The sequence below is a fragment of the Tilletiopsis washingtonensis genome, assembly GCF_003144115.1.
Source record: "Tilletiopsis washingtonensis strain MCA 4186 unplaced genomic scaffold FA09scaffold_1, whole genome shotgun sequence".
NCBI classification, from domain to species: domain Eukaryota; kingdom Fungi; phylum Basidiomycota; class Exobasidiomycetes; order Entylomatales; genus Tilletiopsis; species Tilletiopsis washingtonensis.
This window is the reverse complement of record NW_020311998.1, coordinates 31,456-53,258: the sequence shown is the minus strand read 5'-3', so window position 1 is coordinate 53,258 and position 21,803 is coordinate 31,456. Positions and strand designations below refer to the sequence as shown.

General features: G+C 67.2%; 11 protein-coding genes across 11 annotated transcripts in view; 4 read left to right on the top strand and 7 right to left on the bottom strand.

Annotated features, from left to right (window-relative positions):
• Window positions 1–499, bottom strand: part of FA09DRAFT_335700 (L domain-like protein) — a gene marked incomplete at both ends in the record, with an annotated part of 2,130 nt that extends 1,631 nt beyond the window's left edge. The window contains one exon of the mRNA XM_025743785.1: window positions 68–499. Within this exon, the coding sequence (XP_025601336.1) occupies window positions 68–499 (432 nt within the window). The remainder of the gene's footprint in view (window positions 1–67) is intronic.
• A 257-nt stretch (window positions 500–756) lies between these two features.
• Window positions 757–2,257, bottom strand: FA09DRAFT_292634 (putative thiamine biosynthetic enzyme; the record flags this gene model as incomplete). Its single annotated transcript, XM_025740013.1, has 7 exons — window positions 757–918; window positions 1,055–1,243; window positions 1,299–1,327; window positions 1,377–1,445; window positions 1,575–1,703; window positions 1,760–1,814; window positions 1,874–2,257. 7 exons carry the CDS (start codon window positions 2,255–2,257, stop codon window positions 757–759), a joined length of 1,017 nt encoding a protein of 338 aa, XP_025601335.1.
• A 134-nt stretch (window positions 2,258–2,391) lies between these two features.
• Window positions 2,392–3,385, top strand: FA09DRAFT_910 (hypothetical protein). The gene is made up of 2 exons (XM_025745894.1): window positions 2,392–2,788; window positions 3,011–3,385. The coding sequence occupies exons 1-2, from the start codon at window positions 2,526–2,528 to the stop codon at window positions 3,186–3,188; spliced, it is 441 nt and encodes a 146-aa protein (XP_025601334.1). The 5' UTR covers window positions 2,392–2,525; the 3' UTR covers window positions 3,189–3,385.
• A 2,349-nt stretch (window positions 3,386–5,734) lies between these two features.
• On the top strand, window positions 5,735–7,449 carry FA09DRAFT_327035 (hypothetical protein). The gene is made up of 2 exons (XM_025741242.1): window positions 5,735–6,751; window positions 6,806–7,449. Exons 1-2 carry the CDS (start codon window positions 6,003–6,005, stop codon window positions 7,323–7,325), a joined length of 1,269 nt encoding a protein of 422 aa, XP_025601333.1. The 5' UTR covers window positions 5,735–6,002; the 3' UTR covers window positions 7,326–7,449.
• An 11-nt stretch (window positions 7,450–7,460) lies between these two features.
• Window positions 7,461–8,642, bottom strand: FA09DRAFT_902 (hypothetical protein). Its single transcript, XM_025745891.1, has 4 exons — window positions 8,611–8,642; window positions 8,206–8,555; window positions 7,837–8,083; window positions 7,461–7,774 (listed from the first exon to the last, which is right to left on the bottom strand). The coding sequence occupies exons 2-4, from the start codon at window positions 8,288–8,290 to the stop codon at window positions 7,576–7,578; spliced, it is 531 nt and encodes a 176-aa protein (XP_025601332.1). The 5' UTR covers window positions 8,291–8,555; window positions 8,611–8,642; the 3' UTR covers window positions 7,461–7,575.
• Window positions 8,643–8,861: 219 nt separating this feature from the next.
• FA09DRAFT_292877 (putative ran GTPase activating protein 1) lies at window positions 8,862–10,180 on the top strand (the record flags this gene model as incomplete). Its single annotated transcript, XM_025740030.1, has 3 exons — window positions 8,862–9,056; window positions 9,109–9,950; window positions 10,003–10,180. 3 exons carry the CDS (start codon window positions 8,862–8,864, stop codon window positions 10,178–10,180), a joined length of 1,215 nt encoding a protein of 404 aa, XP_025601331.1.
• A 2,018-nt stretch (window positions 10,181–12,198) lies between these two features.
• FA09DRAFT_313689 (UBC-like protein) lies at window positions 12,199–14,161 on the bottom strand. Its single transcript, XM_025740738.1, has 5 exons — window positions 13,858–14,161; window positions 13,709–13,802; window positions 13,490–13,651; window positions 13,282–13,312; window positions 12,199–13,228 (listed from the first exon to the last, which is right to left on the bottom strand). Exons 1-5 carry the CDS (start codon window positions 13,881–13,883, stop codon window positions 12,336–12,338), a joined length of 1,206 nt encoding a protein of 401 aa, XP_025601330.1. The 5' UTR covers window positions 13,884–14,161; the 3' UTR covers window positions 12,199–12,335.
• Window positions 14,162–14,500: 339 nt separating this feature from the next.
• Window positions 14,501–15,856, bottom strand: FA09DRAFT_324017 (glyceraldehyde 3-phosphate dehydrogenase; the record flags this gene model as incomplete). The annotated part of the gene is made up of 6 exons (XM_025741110.1): window positions 14,501–14,582; window positions 14,638–15,052; window positions 15,111–15,162; window positions 15,220–15,539; window positions 15,630–15,745; window positions 15,828–15,856. The coding sequence occupies 6 exons, from the start codon at window positions 15,854–15,856 to the stop codon at window positions 14,501–14,503; spliced, it is 1,014 nt and encodes a 337-aa protein (XP_025601329.1).
• Window positions 15,857–16,963: 1,107 nt separating this feature from the next.
• FA09DRAFT_510 (hypothetical protein) lies at window positions 16,964–17,703 on the bottom strand. Its single transcript, XM_025745696.1, has one exon. It carries the CDS (start codon window positions 17,536–17,538, stop codon window positions 17,077–17,079), a length of 462 nt encoding a protein of 153 aa, XP_025601328.1. The 5' UTR covers window positions 17,539–17,703; the 3' UTR covers window positions 16,964–17,076.
• A 596-nt stretch (window positions 17,704–18,299) lies between these two features.
• On the top strand, window positions 18,300–18,818 carry FA09DRAFT_335693 (hypothetical protein; the record flags this gene model as incomplete). Its single annotated transcript, XM_025743784.1, has 1 exon — window positions 18,300–18,818. One exon carries the CDS (start codon window positions 18,300–18,302, stop codon window positions 18,816–18,818), a length of 519 nt encoding a protein of 172 aa, XP_025601327.1.
• A 147-nt stretch (window positions 18,819–18,965) lies between these two features.
• Window positions 18,966–21,610, bottom strand: FA09DRAFT_327029 (hypothetical protein). Its single transcript, XM_025741241.1, has 8 exons — window positions 21,359–21,610; window positions 21,157–21,303; window positions 20,920–21,103; window positions 20,779–20,858; window positions 20,501–20,725; window positions 20,258–20,447; window positions 20,099–20,204; window positions 18,966–20,041 (listed from the first exon to the last, which is right to left on the bottom strand). Exons 1-8 carry the CDS (start codon window positions 21,359–21,361, stop codon window positions 19,144–19,146), a joined length of 1,833 nt encoding a protein of 610 aa, XP_025601326.1. The 5' UTR covers window positions 21,362–21,610; the 3' UTR covers window positions 18,966–19,143.
• Between the last annotated feature and the right edge of the window lie 193 nt (window positions 21,611–21,803).

Below are 21,803 nucleotides of genomic sequence, written 5' to 3'. Positions count from 1 at the left end.
CCCCCAGTGTGCGGCGCATTACCGCGCTGTCCTAAGCCTCCTGCCCCTCCAGCGGCGGCCCACTCACATCAAGCCGTGCCAGCGCCGCAAACTCATCGATGCGCTCGCTGCACTGTCGCAGCTCATTGTTCGAGGCATTGAGCACGCTGAGCTCGGGGCGCTCGAACCACGGCCGCGTGCTGCTGCTGCGCCATGCCGGTGGGTCGGCGCTGAGCAGGTCCCACAGCTGCGGCGGCAGCTGCGCCAGCGCCGGATGCCGTGCAGCCAGGTTGGCGCGGCCCGTCACAGCGGCCTTGTTGAGCAGTGCCGAAAGAGGCGCCTGCGCCAGGGCCAGCTCGTCGAGGTCCGGCGCGGAGTTCGAGGCACTCAGAGACAGCTCGGGCGAGGCCGTGCCGGACGCGGGCGGCGAGCCGGCGGGCGAGGCACTGCCGATGCTCTGCTGCTGCTGTGCAAGCGCCTTGCGCCGCGCCGCGATGGCCGCCTTGACTGCGGCGGACATGGCGAGTGCGCTTCGGAAGAGGAGAGGATGCGGTGCGGAGAGAAGGAAGGAAGGCCACACAGCGGCGCGCGGCGCAAAGCACACCGCTGCCCGGCCCGACGCGGCGCTGTTCCCACGCCGTGTTGCTCCACACGCGCCAAGGCCTGATCCACCAGCGGTGCCGCCTCTTCCCTCAGCACCAGCACACCTCCTTCGCAATCGCGGTCTGCACAAGCATCGCATCACATTCACTTCACTTCCACACAGATGGCAGCTTCTCAGGCACGCAGGCCGCGCACCTCGCCGTCGCACGTGTCGAGCGCATCGTACAGCGCACTCGCCGTCTTGGCCGCACGCACGCCCGACGCCAGCATGCCGCCGAACGAGGCACCCATGCGCGGGTGGCCGTCGAGCTCCGACAGCTCCATGCCGCCGCAGATCTGCGCAGTGGGTGTAAGCGGGAGTCTGACGAAACGATGATGTGCGGCGAGGCATGGCCCAGCGGTGAGCTTGTTTGCTGCTGGGCACTGCTGCAGTCCGCCGCCGCCGTGAAGCGCCACAAGCCGGCACACGCACCATGCCCGGGAAGACCTCGCGTGTGTGGTTGACGATGCGCTCCTCGCTTGCGTTCATGTCCATCGGTGCCATGTCGCCCAGCTTGACGAGGCCGGCGCTCTCGAGGCGCTTGACGGCGAACGCGCCGAAGGGGCCGTCGTGGCCGGCAAAGGAGCACACGACGGGCGCGGTGATCGTCTGCGGGTCCATCTGTGGCGAGCATGGTGAGTCGAGCATACGAAGGTGAGGTGCGGCATGTACTTACGCAGGACTGCAGGCCGTGTGCGAGCGTCACTGTGCAGGGTGTGAGCGGTGCACGTAGGCAACGGCACAAGCGACGCACCAAGCGTGTAGTTGGTGACGACGCCGTTGACGCGCTTCACGCCCTGCTCGTCGACCTTGATGATCAGGTCTGGGATGTTTCGTCAGCTGGTGCACCGCCGTGCTGCACCTAGCCAGCACTTACCCTCTATGCACGACCATGAAGCATTCGCCACACCGTCAGCTCCGACACGAGGAACGCCACACGACCACGACTCACCGGCACACGTGGCGTTGAAGAGCGTCACGTTGGGCAGCCGCAGCACGGCGGAGAGGATCGTGCTGGTGAAGAGCGCGGCGTGCTTGACCACGACGTACGTGCCCTCGTCGTCGAAGGGGATCTGCAGCTCTGCGAGGACAGGTGTGAGCCCATCATCAACGACGCATCGGCTGCTCTGAACGCACTCTCAAGCAGGCGGTGCGCCGGCTTGCGGATGACCATGGCGCTCATCAGCTGGCCCTGTGGAGGCAGAGTGTGTCAGCTGCAATGGCACGACGCATCTTCAAGTCCATACGCACGCCGAGCCACGCGCCGCCACCGGGTGCCACCGAGGCCTCGAGGATGGTGATGCGCAGGTCAGGGCGCGCCGTGCCGAGCTCGTAGGCGCACGCCAGGCCCGCCGAGCCGGCGCCGATGATGACGACGTCCGACACGGCGGCGTTCATCATGCCCTCGTAGTAGCGCGCCGTCATGGCGCGGCTCGTGTGGCTCTCCTTGATGTGCGCGAAGCGGTAGTTGCCGGACTCAAAGTCCTCGACGGGCTCCTCGCCGGCCTTGATGGCGACGTGGGCACGCGGCAGCGCATACTGGGCGCCGACACCGGCGGCGCGAGCCTTGAGCGCATCGACCGAGACGGGCGTCTGCGCCAGCGGCGCGGCGAAGGAGGCGGAGGGAGGAGCCATGGTGAGTGATGAGTAGATGATGTGCGGTGGGGTGGAGCTGGGCTGCAGAAGACGAAAGCCTGAAGGGCAACTCTTATACGTTGCGGGCGGCACGGTGTTCTGACCGCTGATTGGCTTGCAGTGCTGAGCAGTAGACGAGGGGCTGGGATGCGGCCGCCTCGCTGGCAAGATCAACGCAGCACGAGGACCGATCCTCACAGCCACTGTCTGCCGACTGGCGCCAGAGCCTAGGCACGGCGAGGGCCCGAAGAGGACGCGGGCGTGGTCGATGCGAGAAGTGTGCTCTCCTGCTGCGCGGGGCGATGACTACGAGCAGGACAGGCTGCAAGTGCCTCAACACGCCTTGTGCTCGGCCGTCCCAGCACGGAGATGCTCAGGTCAGGCACCAGGCGGCGAGGCCAATAGGGGCGCGAGCGAAGGCATTGGACGGCGGAGCCACGAGCCGGCTGGTGCAGGATGCGCGTCCGTGCGTGGGTACGGCCGTGCTGATCTAGCGCACAGGAGGCACTCTACTTCGCTGGCACTTGCAAGGTCGGTGAGCGAGCACCGAGGACGCACGCCACCAGAGGTCCGCTCTCGCTAAAGCGAGAGCCAACCCGCCGTCGATGATTGTCTGGCAACACTTCCTCTCCGCCGCGCTTCCTCACCTCGGTGCCCGACGTGCGGAGAGCTTCTCTCCTCTGAGCCAGCTTCCTCGTCAAGGCACATCTGCTCTGCGGCGGCCTCTGACGAACCCTCTGCCCAGGAGTCCAGCAGCGATGCCTGCACCTGCAGCAGGCGCCAGCCCACGCAAGCATCACCGGCAATCCCCCTCGCCAGTAGTGCCGGTGCGACGGCGATGCTGCCGCGCTGCAGCACCTTCGCCGCACGGCAAGCACGCTCCGCTTTCGCCAGAACCGGGACACTGAGAATCGATCTGCGCTGCTGTTAGGCCGTGCACGCTGCACAGCACGCCTTCGCAGACAGGCTCAAGCGACCATGCGCACCCTGCGAGGCCCTGGCGGTCGGTGAGCGGCGACACACACTTGCCGTACGCCTCTCCGGTGCTGTGCTTCTTCTCACGACCGACCCCGCCGCACGGAATATCCCGATGAGCAAGGACGCTAGCAAGCCGACAGGTCTCCTGCGGCGCCAGCGCAGTATGCGTGTGAGAGCAGCGTCAGGACTGGGGCTGCACGTGGTAAGCCTGCGGATGCCCTCGAGGTCCGCACCTGGCAAATGATCTTGCAGCCACTCAGCGGCGGCACTATAATGTGACTCGACGAGGGAGGCGGCCAATCAGTGTGGCCTGTGCAAAGTGGCGGTATGCGGCCAACTGCCTTCGATGTGTGCTGCTGCACCTGCGTGCCACTATTTCCAGGCGACAGCGCAGCGTCGAGAGCGGCGGCTTGTACCGCAGCCACCTTCTGACGCAGCATGCTGCGCTGCGCTGTGCGCACAGCCGCTCAGAAGCACAGCCGCATGGTCGGGCTTCTCGAAGCGCTCTCGGACTCTGGATTTGCAGCATCACACAGGTGCAGGGGACGGCCACATCGGTGACGAGCCAAATTTCGAGATGACCGAGCGGCATCGGTCACCGAGCGCGCTGCGCGCCGCGCGCCTTAAGCATGGGGGGCGACCCGCGTGGTCGGCTGAGCGCCGTCTGGGCATCATGCGTCCCTCGAGGCGGGTCCACGTTCGCTGGAGGCTGCTTCTGCCCTCCTCGGCAGTGGCCTTAGCTCATCGGCAGCTCCAAGGGTCGGACAGAGACCGCCGAGCGCCGCAAGCCGAGGCAGCTCGCGCTTTTTGACGGCTCGGCATCATGCTCGGCACGCGCACTCCATTCATGCGCATGGCTGCTGCGCCTGTGAAATCGCAATCGGGGCTGGACCCTCGCTCCGTCCGCGGAGCAGGCGTGAATGAGCAAGCTTCGTTGCCTGCACCTGTCATCGCATGGTTGCTGCTGCGGCACGGCGTCTTTGACAGCTGGGCCAGGTACGGCTTGGCGAGGCCCTGCGTGCCCAACGGCTCCGCTGCCAGGGGTGCCCGTCTGGCACGCGTCATGCGTGCGGCCATCGCGCGTCGCGTGGGCGTGGCCGCTCAGTCATCGGGTGCAGTGCCGAGAAACACAGCGAGACCTTCGCGAGAGAGGCATCACCCTGCCAAGACACACAAGCATACCTTGCGCCCGGGGCTGCGTGCGGTGCCCTTGACGGAGCGGCGGCGGCAAGGGAAAGCGGTCTGCGAGGAGCCCAAGGGCACCTGATGCGCTTGGCAGTCCCGCAGCTCCATCATGCTCTCGCCTCGCAGTCGGCTCATTGAGGCAGGGCAGATGCGCAGCGGCGCAGGCGCCGACATGAGCGTCCGAAGCGCTGCCGGCCTCTGGGGCAGCTTCCAAAGAAGTGCTCCCAGGCCAGCGGCCCTCGCTGGTGCCGCCGCCGCGCACAGAGCGCCTCACATGGCCGGGTATATCGATGTGCGAGGCCGTTGCTGTGTCTCTGGCGCCGGTGACTCGCAGCGGCCGGCGGGTGCGCGCAGAGGAACGCTCCGAGCGCGTGTGCAGCCTGCCCGAGAGTGAGGGCCGCCGACGAGGCCGCAACGGCGCGCGCCGATGTGCCGCGGGTACCTTGTGCTTGCTGAGCCGTTGGCAAGCGTGGCCGATGCAACCTGCCAAGTGCGGACGGCGGACGGCGCTGACGGAGGAGGAGAGCCAAGGACGAGGCGCGGCGCATTCCACCCCTGGCGGTGTGGCGGGCGCGCCAACGACGACGACGCGCAGCCGGCACCGCCCGCAGCAGCCGAGTGCTGCTCTGCTGCTGCCCTGCCCGCCGTGGGAGCAGCACCCTCAGCAGCAAGCACGCACCTCTATCAGGCGCATAAGCACTCCTGCGCCGCAGATCCAAGCGCCGACGCCGATCAGGGCCCCTCGTGCCGCCGCATGCCATGCGCCCGCGGCACGCAGCGTGAGCCCTCGGCGCTGCCGCCGCAGCCGGAGCCGCACCACGAGACCCGCAGCCGGCTGCCATTTGACGCCGAGCGCCTCTCCGTGCCGAGCTTTTTGCATTTGCGATGCCGCGCTCCGGCTCCGCCGTGCATGAGCCCGCAGCAGCGGCGCGAGCGAGGCCCTGACGCCGGCTTGGCAGACGCGCGCGGCCCTCGTCGCCGCCATCGCGGCCCGGAGCGCTCCAATACAGCGCAGACGGGCCTTTGTGTGCGCCTGCTGTGGTGCCGTGGGCTGCTCTGCTGCACGCTCGTGGTGCCGAGCCGCGGCCGTTGGCGAGACTTCTGGGCGGCGGCGGCGCCAAAGCGATGGCAGGCCGAGCCGTTGTGGGACGCCGTGCGCCATCAGGCAGGGCCATGTCTCGGCACCGCACGCGCCGGGCGCAGCCGCACACGCCGCCGCAGCCAGCCGCCGAGGCTGCGCTGCGCTCGCCCGACCCGAGACGCTCGCCCGCCGCAGCCAGCCGCCTGCGCTGTCTTCCGGGGCGCTGCTGGACCCAAGACTCGGGCGCAAGTGCCCGCCACGCCGTCGACGCCCAAGGGTGCAATAAGAAGCCGAGGGCGCGGTAAGTGCCGCCCCGCAGACGCCCTCCGGACCCCTCTCGCCCCATAGTCCTCTCCTTCCCGCCCTCTGCTCTGCTCCCGTCGTGCTACTCTTACACTCCACGCTCATTTGCCAGCTATAAGAGCGCAGCCCCGCCGCTGCCGTCCGCATCTTCTTACTTCGTCTCTGTCCTGGCCTTCGCTTCTCGACCACGCCTCCGCGATGCGCTTCTCCACTGTGCTCTGCGGTCTCGCTGCCCTGACGCTCAGCCATGCGCTGCCCACATCCCTCGACGCGGCCGCACCACGCAACAGCAGCGCCTTGCGTGAGCCGCTGCTGCTGGCCTCGCGCGACATCTTCACCGACATGCGCGGCGACGGCACCGACGGCGACGGGCCGATGCTCACCAGCGTCGGCTCGACGCCGCCGTACGCCTTTGCCACGACGATTCCCGTGGGGCCGTTTGAGCTGTTTGCATGGCAGAGTAAGACGCCGAACAACGAGGCCGACGCCGAGAGCGTCTTCATCATTCTGCACGGCGTCGAGCGCAACGCAGGCACATACTTCCGCATCCTCAACAGCATCTTCTCGGCGGCCAACAAGCGCAAGCTCGGCTCGGCCGTCGACAATTCGATCCGCCTCTCGCCGCTCTTCTTCTCGACGGACCGCGATGCTCCTGCGCTGAACGCCACGACGCTGGGCTGGGATGACCCCAACGCATGGACGGGCGGCGACGGCAGCACGCACCCGCTGGGCAGCAACGTGTCGCTGTTCTCGGCGTACGACGCGCTGCTGCTCAAGTACAGCAACCGCCTGATGTATCCCAAGATGAAGACCATCACCTTCCTCGGCCACGGCGGCGGCGCCCAGGTCGTGCAGCGCTACGCCGTGCTGGGCCGCGAGAATCCGGCCAAGAAGCGCATCAGCGTGCGCTACGTCGTCGCCGACCCCTCGTCCATGCTCTACTTCACGTGAGGCTGCACGAGCCGTCCGCCCGCCACAGCCGCTGACCCTCTCGCTCGCAGACGTGATCGTCCCGTGCCCGTCGACACGACCGAGTGCTCGTGGTTCAACGACTTCCGCTACGGCTTCAGCAACTACCGTGCGCCCTACCCGCTGCTCGGCTCCGCCAGCGCGCTCTACAAGCGCTATGCCGCACGCGATGTGCGCTACGTTGTCGGCCTCGACGATGTCAGCACCACCAACGGAGACCAGCTGTGCGGCGGCCGCGCCGCTGGCGGCGCATACCGCTACGTGCGCTCGCTGGCGTACTTCAAGTACCTCAACATCCTCGGCGGCGCCCGCGCCTCGACGTACGACGGCCTGCCGGGCACGTTCCCGGCGCTCGACTCGCGCGAGCCGGCCAACTCGATGTACCCGACGTCGAGCAGCAGCCAGCTGCGCCCGTTCCGGAGCACAAAGGTCGGCCACAAGCTCGTCGGCATCCACGGCGCCGGCCACTCGGCCGAGGAGGTGTTCGAGAGCACGGCGGGCATGCGGGCCCTCTTCCTGCCCGCCGCCTCGCTGCCGGCCATGACGATGTAGCCGTCTCGCCGTCTGGCTTGCCCCTGGTCCCGTCACACTGCACCCCATCCAGACTCGCTCATGCATCCCGCCTCCTGTATCCTGCATCTATCTCGATCTCCCTGTCGCCGCGCCCCATCGATCGCGCGCTCAATACCCACCGCATGTCCTGCTGCAATAGACAACAGATAAAGTACACTCGAAGAGTCGCGAGAAGGGTATCGTACAGTTGGAGGCGAGAGAAGAAGGCTGCATCTGATCTGCGGCGCGCTCATTGCACGCCGGCCCAGAGCTGGCTGGCGACCCAGTGCGGCGTGATGCGGTAGCGCTGCAGGTGCTCGGCGTCGACCTTGATCGTGTTGACCTGCTTCGACGAGGCCGAGACGACGTCGAGCAGGTCGAAGACGGGCCGGTCGGGCGTCGACTTGGCGGGCATAAAGCCAAAGTTGCGCATCATCTGCAGCTTCAGTCTGTGGAGAGAGTCAGTTGCTCGTCAGCGCTGGTCTCCCCCGCATTCCTGCAGTACACTCACGCCTGCTGGTCCAGATCCTCCACCACCACCGGCTCGGCGCGCACAATTTCCTCCTGCGCATCGCACGCGGCGCGCAGCTCCACCTCGACGCCGTGCAGGCGCTGCTCCTGCTCGTTGATGCGCTTGGCACACTCGAAGCGCTTCGTCTCTAGCCGGTCCATCTCACGCCCGTGCGCCGCCGTCGAGCGCCAGTCGGTGGCGCCCCGCGTAGTTGTGCTGCGCAGCTGCGCTAGCACATGGTCGAGCTCTGGGGGCGCCAGTGTCAGCCAAGGACATTGCGGAGCATTTCTGAGGCATCTACCAGCTCGGAACAGCGGGGCCACCACGCCCAGAGCAGCGCACTGCGTCGATGGCACTGCCGACCCTCACCCGTGCACTCGCGTATCACCTCGTCGAGCAGGAGTGTGACGCCACCGTCCTGCGTCACATCACTACCTGGCCCTGCGCGCACCATCTGCTCTGCATATCCCGGTGCTCGGTACTCGCTCTCGCCCCGCCCCCTTATTCCTATCTGTAACGCTGCCTGCTGCCCTGCTGGCCCTCATTGCTGCGCGACTTACCGCCGATGCGCTGTGTCTCCTCCTGCAGTGCGACCTGCCTGCGGTGCGAGGCGGCGTCGAGCTGCTGCTCGATGGCGGCGAACTGCTCGAGCTCGTCGTCGGTGGTGAGGCTCTCCTTGAGCAGGTTGAACACATCGCTGCGGCGGGCGCGTGTCAGTGCTGCAGCAGCAGTGCAGTGAGCGCTGCGACGCACAAGATGTCGATGGCGTCGTACTCCTCGGCCATGGCTGGTGTGGGATGGGATGGTGGTGGTGAGGCGCAGCCACGCGCATGTGGAGCGTGGATGTTGCTTGGCGCGGCGCGACGCGCGAACAACACTTGCGCGCCGCCGCGCCGCATCCGCCCAGTCGCACGCGCGGCGTCACGTGAGAGCAACACTTGGCTCAAAAGCGGCGGCCTGAGCGCCGATCACACGACCGTCCTCGCCTCCACCACCTCTGCCCTCCCCACCGCCTGACTTCGGCCATGGCGAACCCACGTTCCTTCACGCTGCGCGGCGACGCGCAGCTCAAGCTCTCGTCGCGCGACGACATCGCGCCGTACCTCGAGAAGCTCGACGCCATCGAGGACCTCGAGGAGGTGCACCTCGGCGGCAACTCGCTCGGCGTCGAGGCCTGCCGCGCCCTCGCCGAGGTGCTGCAGCGCAAGAAGCAGCTCAAGGTGTGTCGCGTGAGGCCTCACAGTGGCGTGCCGCGGCTCACACCCCCCACAGATCGCCGACTTTGCCGATATCTTCACGGGCCGCCTCATCGACGAGATCCCAGATGCGCTGCGGGCGCTCTGTGACGCGCTGCTCGAGACCGAGTCGCTCGTCGAGCTTGACCTCTCCGACAATGCCTTTGGCGGCCGCAGTGCTGAGCCGATGGTGCAGCTCCTCACGCACAACCACGCGCTGCAGGTGCTCAAGCTCGCCAACAACGGCCTCGGCATCACCGGCGGCACCATCGTCGCCAACGCCCTCACTGCCGCGGCCAAGGAGCTGCAGAGCCAGGGCCGCGAGTCGAACCTGCGCACCGTCATCTGCGGGCGCAACCGCCTGGAGAACGGCTCGGCGCCGGCGTGGGCCGAGGCGTTTGCGGCGCACGGCCGCCTGCGCGAGGTGCGCATGTACCAGAACGGCATCCGCATGGAGGGCATCGAGGCCATCACCTCGGCGCTGACCAAGTGCCCGACGCTCGAGGTGCTCGACCTCATGGACAACACGGCCACGCTGCGCGGCTCGCGCGCCATTGCTGCCTGCCTGCCCTCGTGGCCGGCGCTGCACACGCTCAACCTCAACGACTGCCTGCTGCGTCCGCGCGGCGGCGCCCTCGTGGCGCAGGCGCTCGGCAAGGGCAACAACAAGGCACTGCGCAAGCTGCAGCTCGGCTACTGTGAGCTCGACCCCGCGGCGCTCTCGGCGCTGGCAAAGGCCATCTCGGCGCATCTCGAGCAGCTCGAGAGCCTCGATGTGAACGGCAACTGGGCGGAAGAGGATGATGAGAGTATCGAGAGCATCAAGAAGGCGTTGGAGAAGTGGGGCCACGAGGAGGGCCTGGAGGAGCTCGACGACCTGTGAGTGGCATCGTGAGCAAAGCGGAGGGCTTGGCTAACCCTGTCCGCACAGCGACCCGGAAGGCGAGCTGTCTGACGCCGAGGGCGAGGATGCCGCAGTCGCAGACGAGACCGAGGCAGAGGATGACGAGGACGAGCTGGCGGAGACGACCGCTGCGACGGAGCAGCTCTCTGTCGCGGACACGCAAGAGGTGAGACTGGCAGGCGAGCCGCATCTGCTTAGCTGCTGACGCGCGCCTGCAGCCCGAGTCCAGCGAGCAGCACAGCGATGTCGCTGGCACGGCTGCCGCCGTCGTTGCTGCGCCAGCCGCAACAGCAGCTGTCGCCAGCGAGGGCATCACGCGGGCGGTCGACAACGCGCGCCACCCGGCGGACGTCGAGGACGAAGCGGCGCCTGCAGCGCGCGGCGACGACACTGCCGAGGTGGCGGCGCTGGAGGAGGGCGACGGCGACGTGCGCGTGCCTGCGGCTGTCGAGGAGCCCGTTGCTACCGCACAGGACGCCTCGGCGCCGGAGGAGCCGATCGCGGCCACGCAGTCGGAGGAGGTCAGCGCACCAGACGCTGCAGCAGCACCCGAGTCCGCTGCCGACAGCACGCCTTTCGAGCCCATCACCGACGCCTCGCACGCTGCGCCGCCCGTCGCCGAAGAGGCCACCGAGGCCGAGAGCGCCGCCCCGGCATCTGCTACCGAGAGCAGCGCGGAGCCGAGCGTGCCTGCGCTCGTCGCCGTGCCTGAGCCGGCGGAGCAGCAGGGCGCTGAGACGATCGAGGAGGCGGCGGAGGCTGCCGGACCCCAGGTGGCGCTCGACGCTGCGGCCAAGGGCGAGGCTGGTGAGGCGCCGCCGACCGAGGTGGAGGAGGACGAGCCTACAGCGCCTGCTGCAGAGGCAGAGTCGACGCCTGCGCCTATCGAGACGACGCAGTCCGACGCAGCAGAGGCAGAGGCGCCTGCGCCTATCGGTACGGCGCAGCCCGAGGCACCCGCTGCGGCCACCGACAGCGAGCCGGTCGCAGCGCCGCAAGAGACGGACCCGGCAGTCTACCTGCCCCCGGCGGCGGCGGCGGACCAGGAGGCGGCAACGACGGCGTCGGAGGTGGCTGAGAGCGCGCGCGAGGTGCCCGAGGAGAGCGAAGCTGCTGACGTCGCTGAGGAGGTCGCCGACAGCGCACGGGAGGTGCCAGAAGAGCACGAGGCGGCTGCCGTCGCCGACGAGGTGGCACAGAGCGCCGCCGACGTGCCGATGGAGGATGCGCAGGCGCAGACGGCGGCCGACGTTGCCGAGACGGCGCAGGAGCTGCACGCCGAGGACACGCAGCAGGACGCGCTTGCTGCGAGCGACTCGGCGGCGCAGCCCATCGCCGTCGAGCCGCACTCGACGCAGCTCGCCGAGCCGACTGCCGGCGAGACGACACGCAGCACCGACGCCGAGCCGTCTGCGCAGCCCATCGCGCCTGCCAGTGCGGCGGAGCTGGCGCCTGCGTCGACTGCCCCTGTTGCGGGGCAGCAGGCTGCGCTCCCAATGCCCGTCAGTGCCACGTCCGGCGCTTTCGGCATCGGCATTGGCGGCGCCAACGCCGTCTACTCGCAGCTGAACCCCGGCGCACCGGGCGCCGGCTCGAGCACCAGCGACGTCGCCACCACGCAAGACTCGTCGCCCGCGCCGCAGACGCCTGAGCCTGCTGCTGCCGCTGCTCCCGACGTCGAGCAGCTCACGCAGCAGATGGCTCAGACCAACCTCGCTCCCGCTCCTAACCACGGCCGGTGAGTTGCGAAAGCGCGCGTCAGTCACCAGAGCGCGACTGACATCCCTACCACGACTCTTAGGCAGGAGTCGCAGGACCTCAGTGGCGAGCTCTTCTCGCGGGCGCCGGCTTCTTCGTCGGACACGCCGGCGGACAGTGCTGCGCCGCGCGCCAGGAACCCCTTCCGCGCGGCATGGGGCGCCGTGCGCGAGCTGCTGCGCTGAGTCGACGAGGCGCTCTCAACGTACGCCTGCAGCGACTTGGCGCAGGGGCCTTCAAGGTCTTGCGACCCCTTGCGCAGTCGTCCATTCCACGTGCAGCCCGAGCGCGCGGCCTGCACAATACCCATCCCCTTCACTCTCCTCACCATCCACTCCCCGTCTGTCCATCGATTCCCGTACAGCATCCAAGCCCCTTCACCTCACTCCATGTTTCGCCCGTGTGCGCCGCGTCCACAACCCATACAGCTCTAATGCGACTGCCGTGCGTGCAGAACGAGCGTGAGCAGACGGCTGATGTCATTAGCGGAGCGCAGTGGCAGAGTGAAGCAGAGAGCAGGGTGAGGCTGAGCGAGGCGTCTCTCAGGTATACAGAGCGAGTCGAAGGGCTTGAGATGGTCTGAGGCGAGGCGAAGGAGGAGTCTACTGCAGCCAGCGCCGCACAAGCATGCAAGCCAGCAGAAGCACGACGGTAGCGATGGCGCGGTCGAGCTGAGCCACTCGCTGCTCGGCGGCAGGACGAGCGGCGGCTTGTGCAGCATGCGTGGCGGCAGCAGCAGCGGCGGGACGCAACGTGCCCGTCGAGACGCGTGGACCGAGCGCTGGGCGCTGAGGCCGCAGGGTCGCTGCAGCGTGCGGCAGACGAATCGCAGGTTGAGCTGCTGGTGCTCTAGAAGCGGCGGACGACGGCGGTGGCGGCGGTGGGGCATGCGCAGGCAGCCACGAGGGCGTGCTGCGCTCTCGAGGTGCGCTCGATCCCGATGCGCGTGAGGTGGCGGCATCGGCGACGCCAAGTGGTGCTGAAGTGGCCGCCTCTGTCGACGCAGACGGCGCTGGCGCGACTGGTACGCGCGGCGGGACCTGCTCCGTGGGTGGAGCTTTGGCCTCGGCAGACGCAGCCGATGCGCCAGACGCTGCCAGTGCAGCAAGGTTCGCTGCGGGCGGCTCTTCAACCGTCGGCTGTGGCGTAGCGAGAAGTGCGGCTTCCGGAGCCGCAGCCTGAGCGAGGGCCTTGTCCGTTGCTTGAGACACCGGTGTCGGACCCTCTGCAGGTGTACTTGCGTCTGCCACCTCGAGGCCGTGCGGCAGCTGCTCTGCGCCGCGACGTTCGCCGAGCGGCGCAGGCGGCAGGATCTCGTCGTTGCGGCGTGCACATGCCGCACACGTCCAGCCGACACTGCTGCGAGCCATGCGCTCGCGCTCGGTCTGAGAGACGTCCAGTGCGCCCACTCCCTGCGCGGCTTCCCGTCGCGCGGTCATGAAGGCTTGCACGCCAAGCAAGGCTGTGCGGATGCCCCAGGCTGGCTGCCATTGCTCTGCAAAAGATTGTCAGCGCCGCGCATCGCACGAGAGACAGCACAGCACACACCTTCGTGGAAGCCGGTGAAGGTCAGGCAGATCTGTGTCGGGCCCTGCGTCAGTCGCGCAGCCAGAGGTCATGTCGAGCGCGGCACGAAGCGAGCCGGATGGCACCCCGCTCCGCCTCCTCAGTGCTCTGCTAGTGCCGACAGCATCCATCTCCACGCTGCCGAGCACTTCCATCCCATCAAACCCGCGTCACACGTCCCCGCACTCACCTTCTTGCCGCATTCCCATCTGCCATTCGGCGTCAGTAGCATCAGACTCGGCGGTCTGAATGGATACTCCGGCGGCAGCAGGATCCTGCCATGATAGATGCCCGCCTCAAACTCGCTGCCCGGCGCGCCGCGCAGCGTGAAGTGCCACTCGAAGATGTTGTCCTGCGCCGCGATGCGCTGTCAGGACCAAGGCACCGGCAAGCAATGAGGAGCACACACCTCGAGAGGAGCAGCGCAGTACTCGCGCGAGCCATCGGCTTCCAGCTCCCGCGCCTCGCTGAGGATGCGCTTGACGGCGCTCGACTTCTTGTTGCTGCCCGAGAGAAGCATCAGCAGTGTTGGCACGTGGCGAAGACAGATTCACGCACTACGAGGTACTGCTGGCTGACGCCATGGCGGTCAGCAGACGGAAGCGCGAGGAGGCCCTGTGCGGTGGGCTCGACCGAGCCGGGTGGCTCGACTGCTTCGAGTCGCTCGAGTTGCTCGAGTCGTTCGAGTCGTTCGAGTCGCTCGACTGGCTCGACTGGCTCGACTGGCTCGACTGGCTCGAACGCCCCGAACGGGCTGACGATAGATGGCCAAGCTCGGCCGCTGTTTGAGAACAAGCGGTTGGACTCGTGCAAGCGAAGAAGAGGAGGAAGAGAGGAGGGTGCCCGTGGTGGTGGTGCAGAGCAGCGCCTGCCCGATCGTGGAGCTACGTGGAGGCATCATGCATGGGCCGCGCCGTGCCACGTCACGTGCGGCAAGCCCCTGCCTCACACCCGCTCCTGCCAACACAGGGCAGCCGGTGTCTCGTCTTCGCGCCAGCTCGCACTCGCTTGCTTCTCACATCACAACTGGCTTCACGAGACACAGGACGGGGCAAGTTTATATCAAATCACAGGTGGGCGAGGCTACAGGCGCGAGCTTCCGCTGCGGACAGAAGGAGCGGCGGGTCAGACGCGGTCCGACGGCGCGCACTGGCGGGCGAGCTCCGCAGTACGCACCATGGCGAAGATGCAAGGGAGCTGCTTACGCGCTGTCCTTCGAGGCGGCGTAGGCGAGCAGGTCGAGCACGCGGTTCGAGTAGCCGGTCTCGTTGTCGTACCACGAGCTGCAGGTGGGGTGAGCGACGGGCCGTGCAGGGATAGAGCCGAAACATGACTTACACAAGCTTGACGAACGTGGGGCTCAGCGCAATGCCGGCCTGGGCGTCGAAGACGCTCGAGTACGTCGAGCCGTTGAAGTCGGTCGACACAACCTGGTCCTCCGTGTAGCCGAGGATGCCCTTGAGCTCGTTCTCCGAGGCGCGCTTGATCTCGGCCTTGATCTCGTCGTAGCTGGCGCCCTTCTCGAGGCGGGCGGTCAGGTCAACGACCGAGACGTTGGTCGTGGCGACGCGGAAGGCCATGCCGGTCAGCTTGCCGTCGAGCGACGGGATGACCTTGCCCACAGCCTTGGCGGCACCCGTCGACGAGGGGATGATGTTCGTCGAGGCGCTGCGGCCGCCGCGCCAGTCCTTGCCGGACGGGCCGTCGACGGTCTTCTGCGTGGCCGTGGTGGCGTGCACCGTGGTCATGAGGGCTGCACAGAATGGGTCAGTGCGCGGTGGTGGAGTGCCTTGCGCGCGCGTGTGGCTCACCCTCGATGATGCCGAACTTGTCGTGGATGACCTTGGCGAGCGGGGCCAGGCACTGCAAAGCGCGCATCAGCACAGCACATCACCCTTGCGCGCGCGCGCGCAGACTCACGTTGGTGGTGCACGAGGCGTTGGAGAAGACCTCGACCTTGGGGTCGTAGCTCTCGAGGTTCACGCCGCACACGTACATGGGCGCGTCGGCCGAGGGCGCCGAGATGACGACCTTCTTGGCGCCGCCCTTGATGTGGGCGCTGGCCTTCTCCGTGGTGGTGAAGACGCCGGTGCTCTCGACGACGTAGTGCGCGCCGGCCTTGCCCCACGGGATGTTGCTCGGGTCGCGCTCGGCGAAGACGGCGATGCTCTTGCCGTTGACGACGAGCTTGCCGTCCTTGTGCGAGACCTCACCCTGGAACGGGCCGTGCGTGGAGTCGTCTGTATGCACAGTGAGTGTGAGCATCGGTAGAGCTTGCAGCGCGCGCGGCTAGGCGCACTGCCGCACGAGGCATCGCCGCGGCCACTCACACTTGAGCATGTAGACCATGTACTCGAGGTCGATGAAGGGGTCGTTGATGGCGACGACGTCGGCCTTGCCGTGCTGGATCGAGGCACGGAAGACGATGCGGCCAATGCGGCCGAAGCTGCGCGAAGAGGGCGTGAGTGGAGGCCGGCGATGGAAGGCGCGCAGGTGCAGCCGCAGCACTGCACGCAGGCGGCACTCACCCGTTGATGCCAACCTGGACGGGAGCCATTGTGATGTGCGGTGTGGGGTGTGGTGGGTGGTGGGAGCTGCTGTGGTGGTGGAGCAGAGGCAGGAGTGAGCAACGGTGCGCCGAGCGAGAGATGCGCGAAGCCGGCCGCGGCGCTGCGATACGCCATGGAACGAGCAGGAACGGCCGCGCTGGCGGCACGCACACGGGCGAAGTGCCTCGGCAGCCGCCGCCGCGCGCGCCACACGCTGCTGGCCGGCCGCACCGCGCGCGCGCACGCGCCAGCAGAGATGAGATCGTGCCTCGACCCGCAAGCGCTGCGCCTTCTACCACGCCCAGAGCAGGTCTGCCCCGATCGTAGCAGCAGCAGCTGCCGACTCTTCGCTGCGCTGTGCCATGTTCACCTCGATGGCAGCAGCGAGCGTTGAGCACGAGGCTGATGCGACCTCGGCGCGCCAGATGGGAGACCGTGCGCGGCGGGCGCGAAGGTCGCCTCGGCCGAGAAGGCGCCGCGCCGGCTCGAGTTGTTGGGGCCGGCGGAACTCTGCGGCGGCGTCCACTCGTCGCTGCGACGCCAAGGGAGGCCAGGCTGCGGCACACTCACCTAGATACGAGAAAGGATGCAGAGGTGGGCGTGCTGCACCGCGCTGAGGCGTGCCTCTTATGGCGATCGAGGCACGGCGAGCGGGGGGCAGCATGCACGACCCTGGCGGGCGTGGAGGCGCGGGCGGGCGGCATGGCGCCAGTGTGCCGCGCGCACCCGCGCCCCGCCGACGCGCGGGTGCGCCCAGCTCGCCGCATCCCGAGCCCACCCGCACGCCGCCGGTCCGGGGCTCCGTCGTGCGGAGCTGCTGCTCTGCGCTGCGCGCTGGAGAACATCTGCATGCACACCCGCCGGCACCGCATTCAGCCGCACGGCGGGGCCCAAGCGGCGCCACAAGCGGCGCAAGCGGGCGGCGCTGCGAAGAAACGCTGGGGCGCGAGGCGCGCATCACGTGCCGCGCGCGCCTTGCGAAGGGCGTCGCCGCGCGGCCCGCGACGCGCCGCTCGGCCGACGAGCGCCGCCGCGGCCGCTCTCTCTGCGCGGCGCTCGCTTTTCTGCGCTTAGCCGAGGCGGAGCGACGCCATAAGACGGCTCAGCGCCGCGCCCGGCCTCGCCTCTCACCACCTCCACCGCAAGTCTCGCTCTCTCTCGCGTGAGTATGCCGCTCCTGACCCGGCGCGCGCGGCCCAGACGATGAGGCTCTACTCCTTTCCCCGTCCTACACGACCATGCCGAGACGACAAGGAACCGTTCGATCGCTGTCGAACACTATATCTGTCTTTTGTGCATGCCAGCACATCTTTGCCTGATGGATCACGCGCGCGCCAGCCGTTTGCCCTCTGCCGACGCTCGACGCTGTGCTGACGCTTTTGCCTCGCACGCAGTCTCCTCTCCGGCCCGCTCCTCCCATCTGCATCGTGAGTTTCGCTCGTCTCGCTTCTCGACTCTCGCACGCAAGCGTCTCCGGAGATGATACTCTTGGTATCCAACCAAACTTCGCAGTTTCCACTCTAGGGTCCTCGCATCCCCTCGGGGGTGGGGCTCTCGTGCTCCCTTCGCGCAAGAGGCACGCCCGGATGCCGCAGTCCACATGCCCTCGGGCGTGGGCGCCGTGGCTCGAACCCTCCGCAAGGAGTGCTGCGGCGCCAGTGGCTGCGGGTACCACCTGTGCCGTTTGCATTGCGCGCAAGGTCGTAGCCGCCCTGACCTGATGAGGGCCTACACGACCTTCCTTGGAAGTCTGAGGTTTCGCTGTGCGCACGCCGAGTCGCAGCTGTGGTCCCTGCCCGTCGCCAAGAGCTGTGCGCTGACCTCTGCCTTCGCCTTGCCTCTTCGCGTCCTGCTCCACGCTAGTCCATTCTCCTGTATACCACTCGCATCAAACCACCGCTCGAACACCCCGACGGTGCGTAATACCAGTCTCTTTGCCACTTCTCGCTGTGTGTTGCGTGCGCCTGGCCGCTGGGCTCGATGATGATCAGCCGCACCTCCACGAGGGGTGCGGCGCACCACTATATGCCTAGGAAGAGCCGTCGCGAGCTGCGCCGCGGTCTGTGTGCCCTCTGCCGTCTCTTCGGAGGATCATCTCTGCGATCTCTGCACTCGCATCGTGCTCGACGTCTCGCACGCCTGCTTCGAGCGCCGACGATGCGTCGGGCGACGGCCGCTGTTGAGTTCTTCGGGACTCCGGCGGCTGTTGCCCTGCTGCGTCGGAGGTGCCAGGAGCATATAGGGCTGTGGGAAGCTGAGCACGGCGTTTGAGAGCGAGCATCTGGGGACTGATGGGTGGTCTGGGTGCCGCGCGGCGCCGAGGACGAGAAGATGTTTGGTTTCTGAAGCTTTGCAGGCCAGGGCGCGTCGCACGCACACAGCAAGAGAGAGCAGTGCTCGTCGTCATGTGCGCAAGCGCTGACTCCATGCGCTTGACAGATGGCTAGCAGCATGATGCGCCTCGGCCTGCGCGGCGCACGCCTTGCCTCGACCTCAGCCTCGACCTCCGCCTCTGCCGCCTCGGCGTCGACGTCAGCAGCGCAGCAGTACGGTCCGGGACCCGGCGCGACGACGCACTACCGCATCACGCTCCGCCGCTCCGCCATCGGTCTGCCTGCCAAGACTGGCCGCGTCCTCGAGTCTCTCGGCCTCACCCGTCGTCTGCAGAGCGTGATCCGACCTCAGCGCGCCGACATGGCGGGCGCGATCCTGGCGGTCAAGGAGCTGGTGCACGTCGACACCGTGCGGCGACTGGATGCGCCGACGCAGGAGCACTACGCGCTCATCGAGATGGGCGCAAGCCCGAATGCCGTGCTGGACCTGGACGCGGTCTGGGTCGATGAGAAGGGAGAGGTCGTCTCGTGGGGTGCGGCTGCGCGCAAGGCGCCGAGGGGGTACCGCGTGACGGGAAACCTTGTGTCGCCCGAGAGGGACGCTGAGGTGAAGCTGCGAAGGGAGAGCGAGGAGTAAGAGCGAAGCCTCAGATGCAATGTATTTCTAGCGCCGCACGATTCTTGCGTGAGGCAGCGAGAGCGAAGGGGCGAGGACACTAGACTGGGCGAGACCTGCGCAGGCAACAGGCTCTCACTTGTGCGCAAAGGCACGAGCAGTTCGCGCATCCCATCAGCCAGATGAAGGGGCGGGGCCGACGAAATAAGCCATTAGCAGAGCATTTGAGCACAACGGGTCTCTATAAGTACACGGATGGGCTGGGTATCGAGGGAGAGGCGGAAGAAAGGGAGGGAACGGTGCGGACGGACCAGTTGGCATTTCTCTCGCGACGGGCCGATCTGGACTAGCTCTCGCTCGTCTGGCCCTCGGCGTCAAAGTCCGCTCTCCATCGTTTGAGATCCTCGAGCAGCCGGTTCATCGCGAGCGGCTTCGTCAGCCACTCGTCCATGCCGCACTCCTCCAGGCCCTTTGTTCTTGACAGCTCGTCGCTGAGCGCCGTGACCGCAATGATCTTTGGTCTTCTCGGTCCTTGAAGCGGGAGCGCTCGCATGGCCTGACACGCCTCGAAGCCCGACATGACGGGCATCATAATGTCGAGCAGCGTCACGTACGGCGAGTGCTTTGCAAACTGCTCCACTGCCTCTTGCCCGTTTGTGGCGACGCAGAACTCGATGCCTTGCTTCTTCATCAAGCGCGTGAGGATGCGAGCGTTGAGCGGATTGTCCTCGACTACGAGCGCGCCGAACTTGGACACCGTGATGGGCTTGACCGAGGGACTGCTGGGGGCTTCTTGACGCATTTTGCCGGCTAGTGGCGCTAGCATAGGCACGCTGTCAACTGGTGCACGCAGCACCTCGTCGATCGATTCGGGGGCGAAGACAAGGTCGCGTGTGTCTTTCGCCTGCTCCTCGGCGGCGCTCGGCACCTTGTCGACCGAGTCTGCATCCCCATCCGCCTCAGATGGCGGCGACTCTGCGATCTTGGGCTCGTTCGACTCGCTGGACATGCGGTGCGTCTGCTCGAAGCTGTCCCGTCCCGAATCGGTGCGGCGTAGCTTGGTGGCTTGCGCGTCCGTCTCGGGTTTCCGTGCCAGCTGGAGGAGGCCGTGAAAGCTCTTGGGACCGAAGGGCTTGCGTGTGACGAAGGCAGGCTGCCGAGAACCATTCTTGAATGCCGCGAGCTCGACGCCCGAGTCAGCATGTGCCTGAAGGACGCCAATCTTTACGCCGTCCTTGGCATGCCTGTGCACGACGAGTCAGGCGTGCGACGGGCGGTGGAAGAGGTGACGAAAGACTCACGAGAGGATGCCCTCGATCCCACCTGTAGCTTCCCAGCAAGCTTCCTCCGGAATGAGCAGATAGTCTGCCTCTCCCAGATTCGTCGTGGCGTACATGTCGCCAAACGCTGCGGCCCCAAGTCAGCGGTATGCAGAGCCTCGAACGTCCGGCGATACTCACTGGCGAGTTGAGCACTGATAGCGCCGGCAAGGCGCTTCAGCCCGATGCCCTCAAAGCCATACATGTAGGTGAGCTGCGCGGGACGACTCGAGACGCTCTGCTGCGGCACGCGCGGCAGCTCGGCGACAGGAATCAAGAGCGTGACGATCGTGCCTCGCCCCACATCGCTGGAGACTTGCATAGATCCGCCCTGCAATGCTTGTCAGAGTCGGCAGGATACAAGCTGCCCTGCGCGGCACTCACCATGCGCTTGCAAAGCGAAGCGCAAAGGGCCATGCCCAGTCCCGCGCCCGACTTGAACTTGTCCGCCTTCATGAAAGGCTTGAACAGCGCCTCTGCCACAAACTCGTCCGTCATGCCTTCGCCGGTGTCCTCCACTGTCAACTGCAGCGATGACCGCCCCTCCTCAGTGTGCGGAGCAAGCGAGATCTCGACGTAGCCTTCGCCTTGAGTGAAGCGCAGGGCGTTCTGTAAAGCGAGTGTGAGGGGCCGGGAGGTGAGAGAGGGGACAGCCGACATACGGAGATGAGCTTCCGAGCACACTTGCGGAACGTCTCGACTGCGATCATGGACGTCGTCCCTCTGAGGCTCGTGTCGATCTCTATCGCCGTCCGTCAGCTTCAGCAGTCATCCCTGGGCGCCCTCACGTGCATTCCACTCACGCAAGATCAACTCGGGCGGCGGCGGTATTCTGGCATCCGCGCCCTCCTGCGTGCGGATGCGCTGCACTTGCTCATTCCACAGCTCCGACGCAACGTCGTCCAGCAGTGCTCCGAGATCCACAGACTCGGCCCGCACGATTTCGTGCCGCGTCTCTTCCTCGCGAGCGGCTGTTGTGATCGATGCCTGATGCCTCTCGTCAGCAACGAGCCGCTTCTGCATCGTCTACTTGCACCCACAAAGTCGGCAAAGTCCTCAAGCAGGTCGTTCAGGCCATCGCCGAGCGACTTGATGCTGCTCGCTTGCTCCACCAGCGCCTGCTTCTGCTGCATGTCTGCAATCGCGGCTGCGCGCAGATCGGAACGGAGCGAGTCGGCCAGCAGCAGCTGAGCGGAGGTTGAGCGTGCAGGCAAGAGAGAAGAAGAGGTCAAGGAGACTTACCATGCCTGTCAGGCGGAGGAACGAGGGACCCGGACGTCAGCAAGAGCTCGCTTCGTGCACCTCCACCCACGCTCGCTCCCGCCTCGTGCCATTCTCGGCGAGTTCGCCTCCACCAGCCACTCCACACTGCCCGCTCGCTTCCACTCACCATGCAGCGGCGTGCGCAGCTCGTGCTGCACGCTGCCCACCAGCTCCACGAGCGCCGAGTCGACGGCGGGGCGCGGCGTGCCGGCACTGACGCTCGCACAGGCCGACGAGCCGGAGCGCCGCGCGCCCGGGTGCGCCAGCGGCGGCGAGGGCGCGAGCAGGCCGCTGGACTGCGGCGACGAGGGCGTGGACATGCCGCGCGGGGCCGGCGCGTGCGACATGCTGGACGCTGGCACGCGGTGCGGAGCGAGAAGGACGAGGGCGAGCGCGCAGACCGGCGGGTAAGGCTAGCAGAGCA

Bases quoted from the DNA above. Each gene is read 5' to 3' on its own strand.
- FA09DRAFT_910 (XM_025745894.1), top strand. From the start codon at position 2,526: ATGCGAGAAGTGTGCTCTCCTGCTGCGCGGGGCGATGACTACGAGCAG. The intron at 2,789-3,010 runs GTCGGTGAGCGA...CCAGGAGTCCAG, and splicing joins ACTTCGCTGGCACTTGCAAG to CAGCGATGCCTGCACCTGCA.
- FA09DRAFT_313689 (XM_025740738.1), bottom strand. From the start codon at position 13,883: ATGGCGTCAGCCAGCAGTACCTCGTA. The intron at 13,313-13,489 runs GTGAGTGCGGGG...GGCCCGACACAG, and splicing joins GATGGGAATGCGGCAAGAAG to ATCTGCCTGACCTTCACCGG. The intron at 13,229-13,281 runs GTGTGTGCTGTG...AATCTTTTGCAG, and splicing joins CTTCACCGGCTTCCACGAAG to AGCAATGGCAGCCAGCCTGG.
- FA09DRAFT_902 (XM_025745891.1), bottom strand. From the start codon at position 8,290: ATGGTGCGCGCAGGGCCAGGTAGTGATGTGACGCAGGACGGTGGCGTC. The intron at 8,084-8,205 runs GTGAGGGTCGGC...TGGCGCCCCCAG, and splicing joins GGTGATACGCGAGTGCACGG to AGCTCGACCATGTGCTAGCG. The intron at 7,775-7,836 runs GTGAGTGTACTG...CTCTCTCCACAG, and splicing joins GAGGATCTGGACCAGCAGGC to ACTGAAGCTGCAGATGATGC.
- FA09DRAFT_327035 (XM_025741242.1), top strand. From the start codon at position 6,003: ATGCGCTTCTCCACTGTGCTCTGCGGTCTCGCTGCCCTGACGCTCAGC. The intron at 6,752-6,805 runs GTGAGGCTGCAC...TCTCGCTCGCAG, and splicing joins TCGTCCATGCTCTACTTCAC to ACGTGATCGTCCCGTGCCCG.
- FA09DRAFT_327029 (XM_025741241.1), bottom strand. The intron at 20,859-20,919 runs GTGAGTGGAATG...GGACGGCGATAG, and splicing joins GCCGCCCGAGTTGATCTTGC to AGATCGACACGAGCCTCAGA. The intron at 20,205-20,257 runs GTGAGTATCGCC...TTGGGGCCGCAG, and splicing joins TATCAGTGCTCAACTCGCCA to CGTTTGGCGACATGTACGCC.
- FA09DRAFT_510 (XM_025745696.1), bottom strand. From the start codon at position 17,538: ATGCAAACGGCACAGGTGGTACCCGCAGCCACTGGCGCCGCAGCACTC.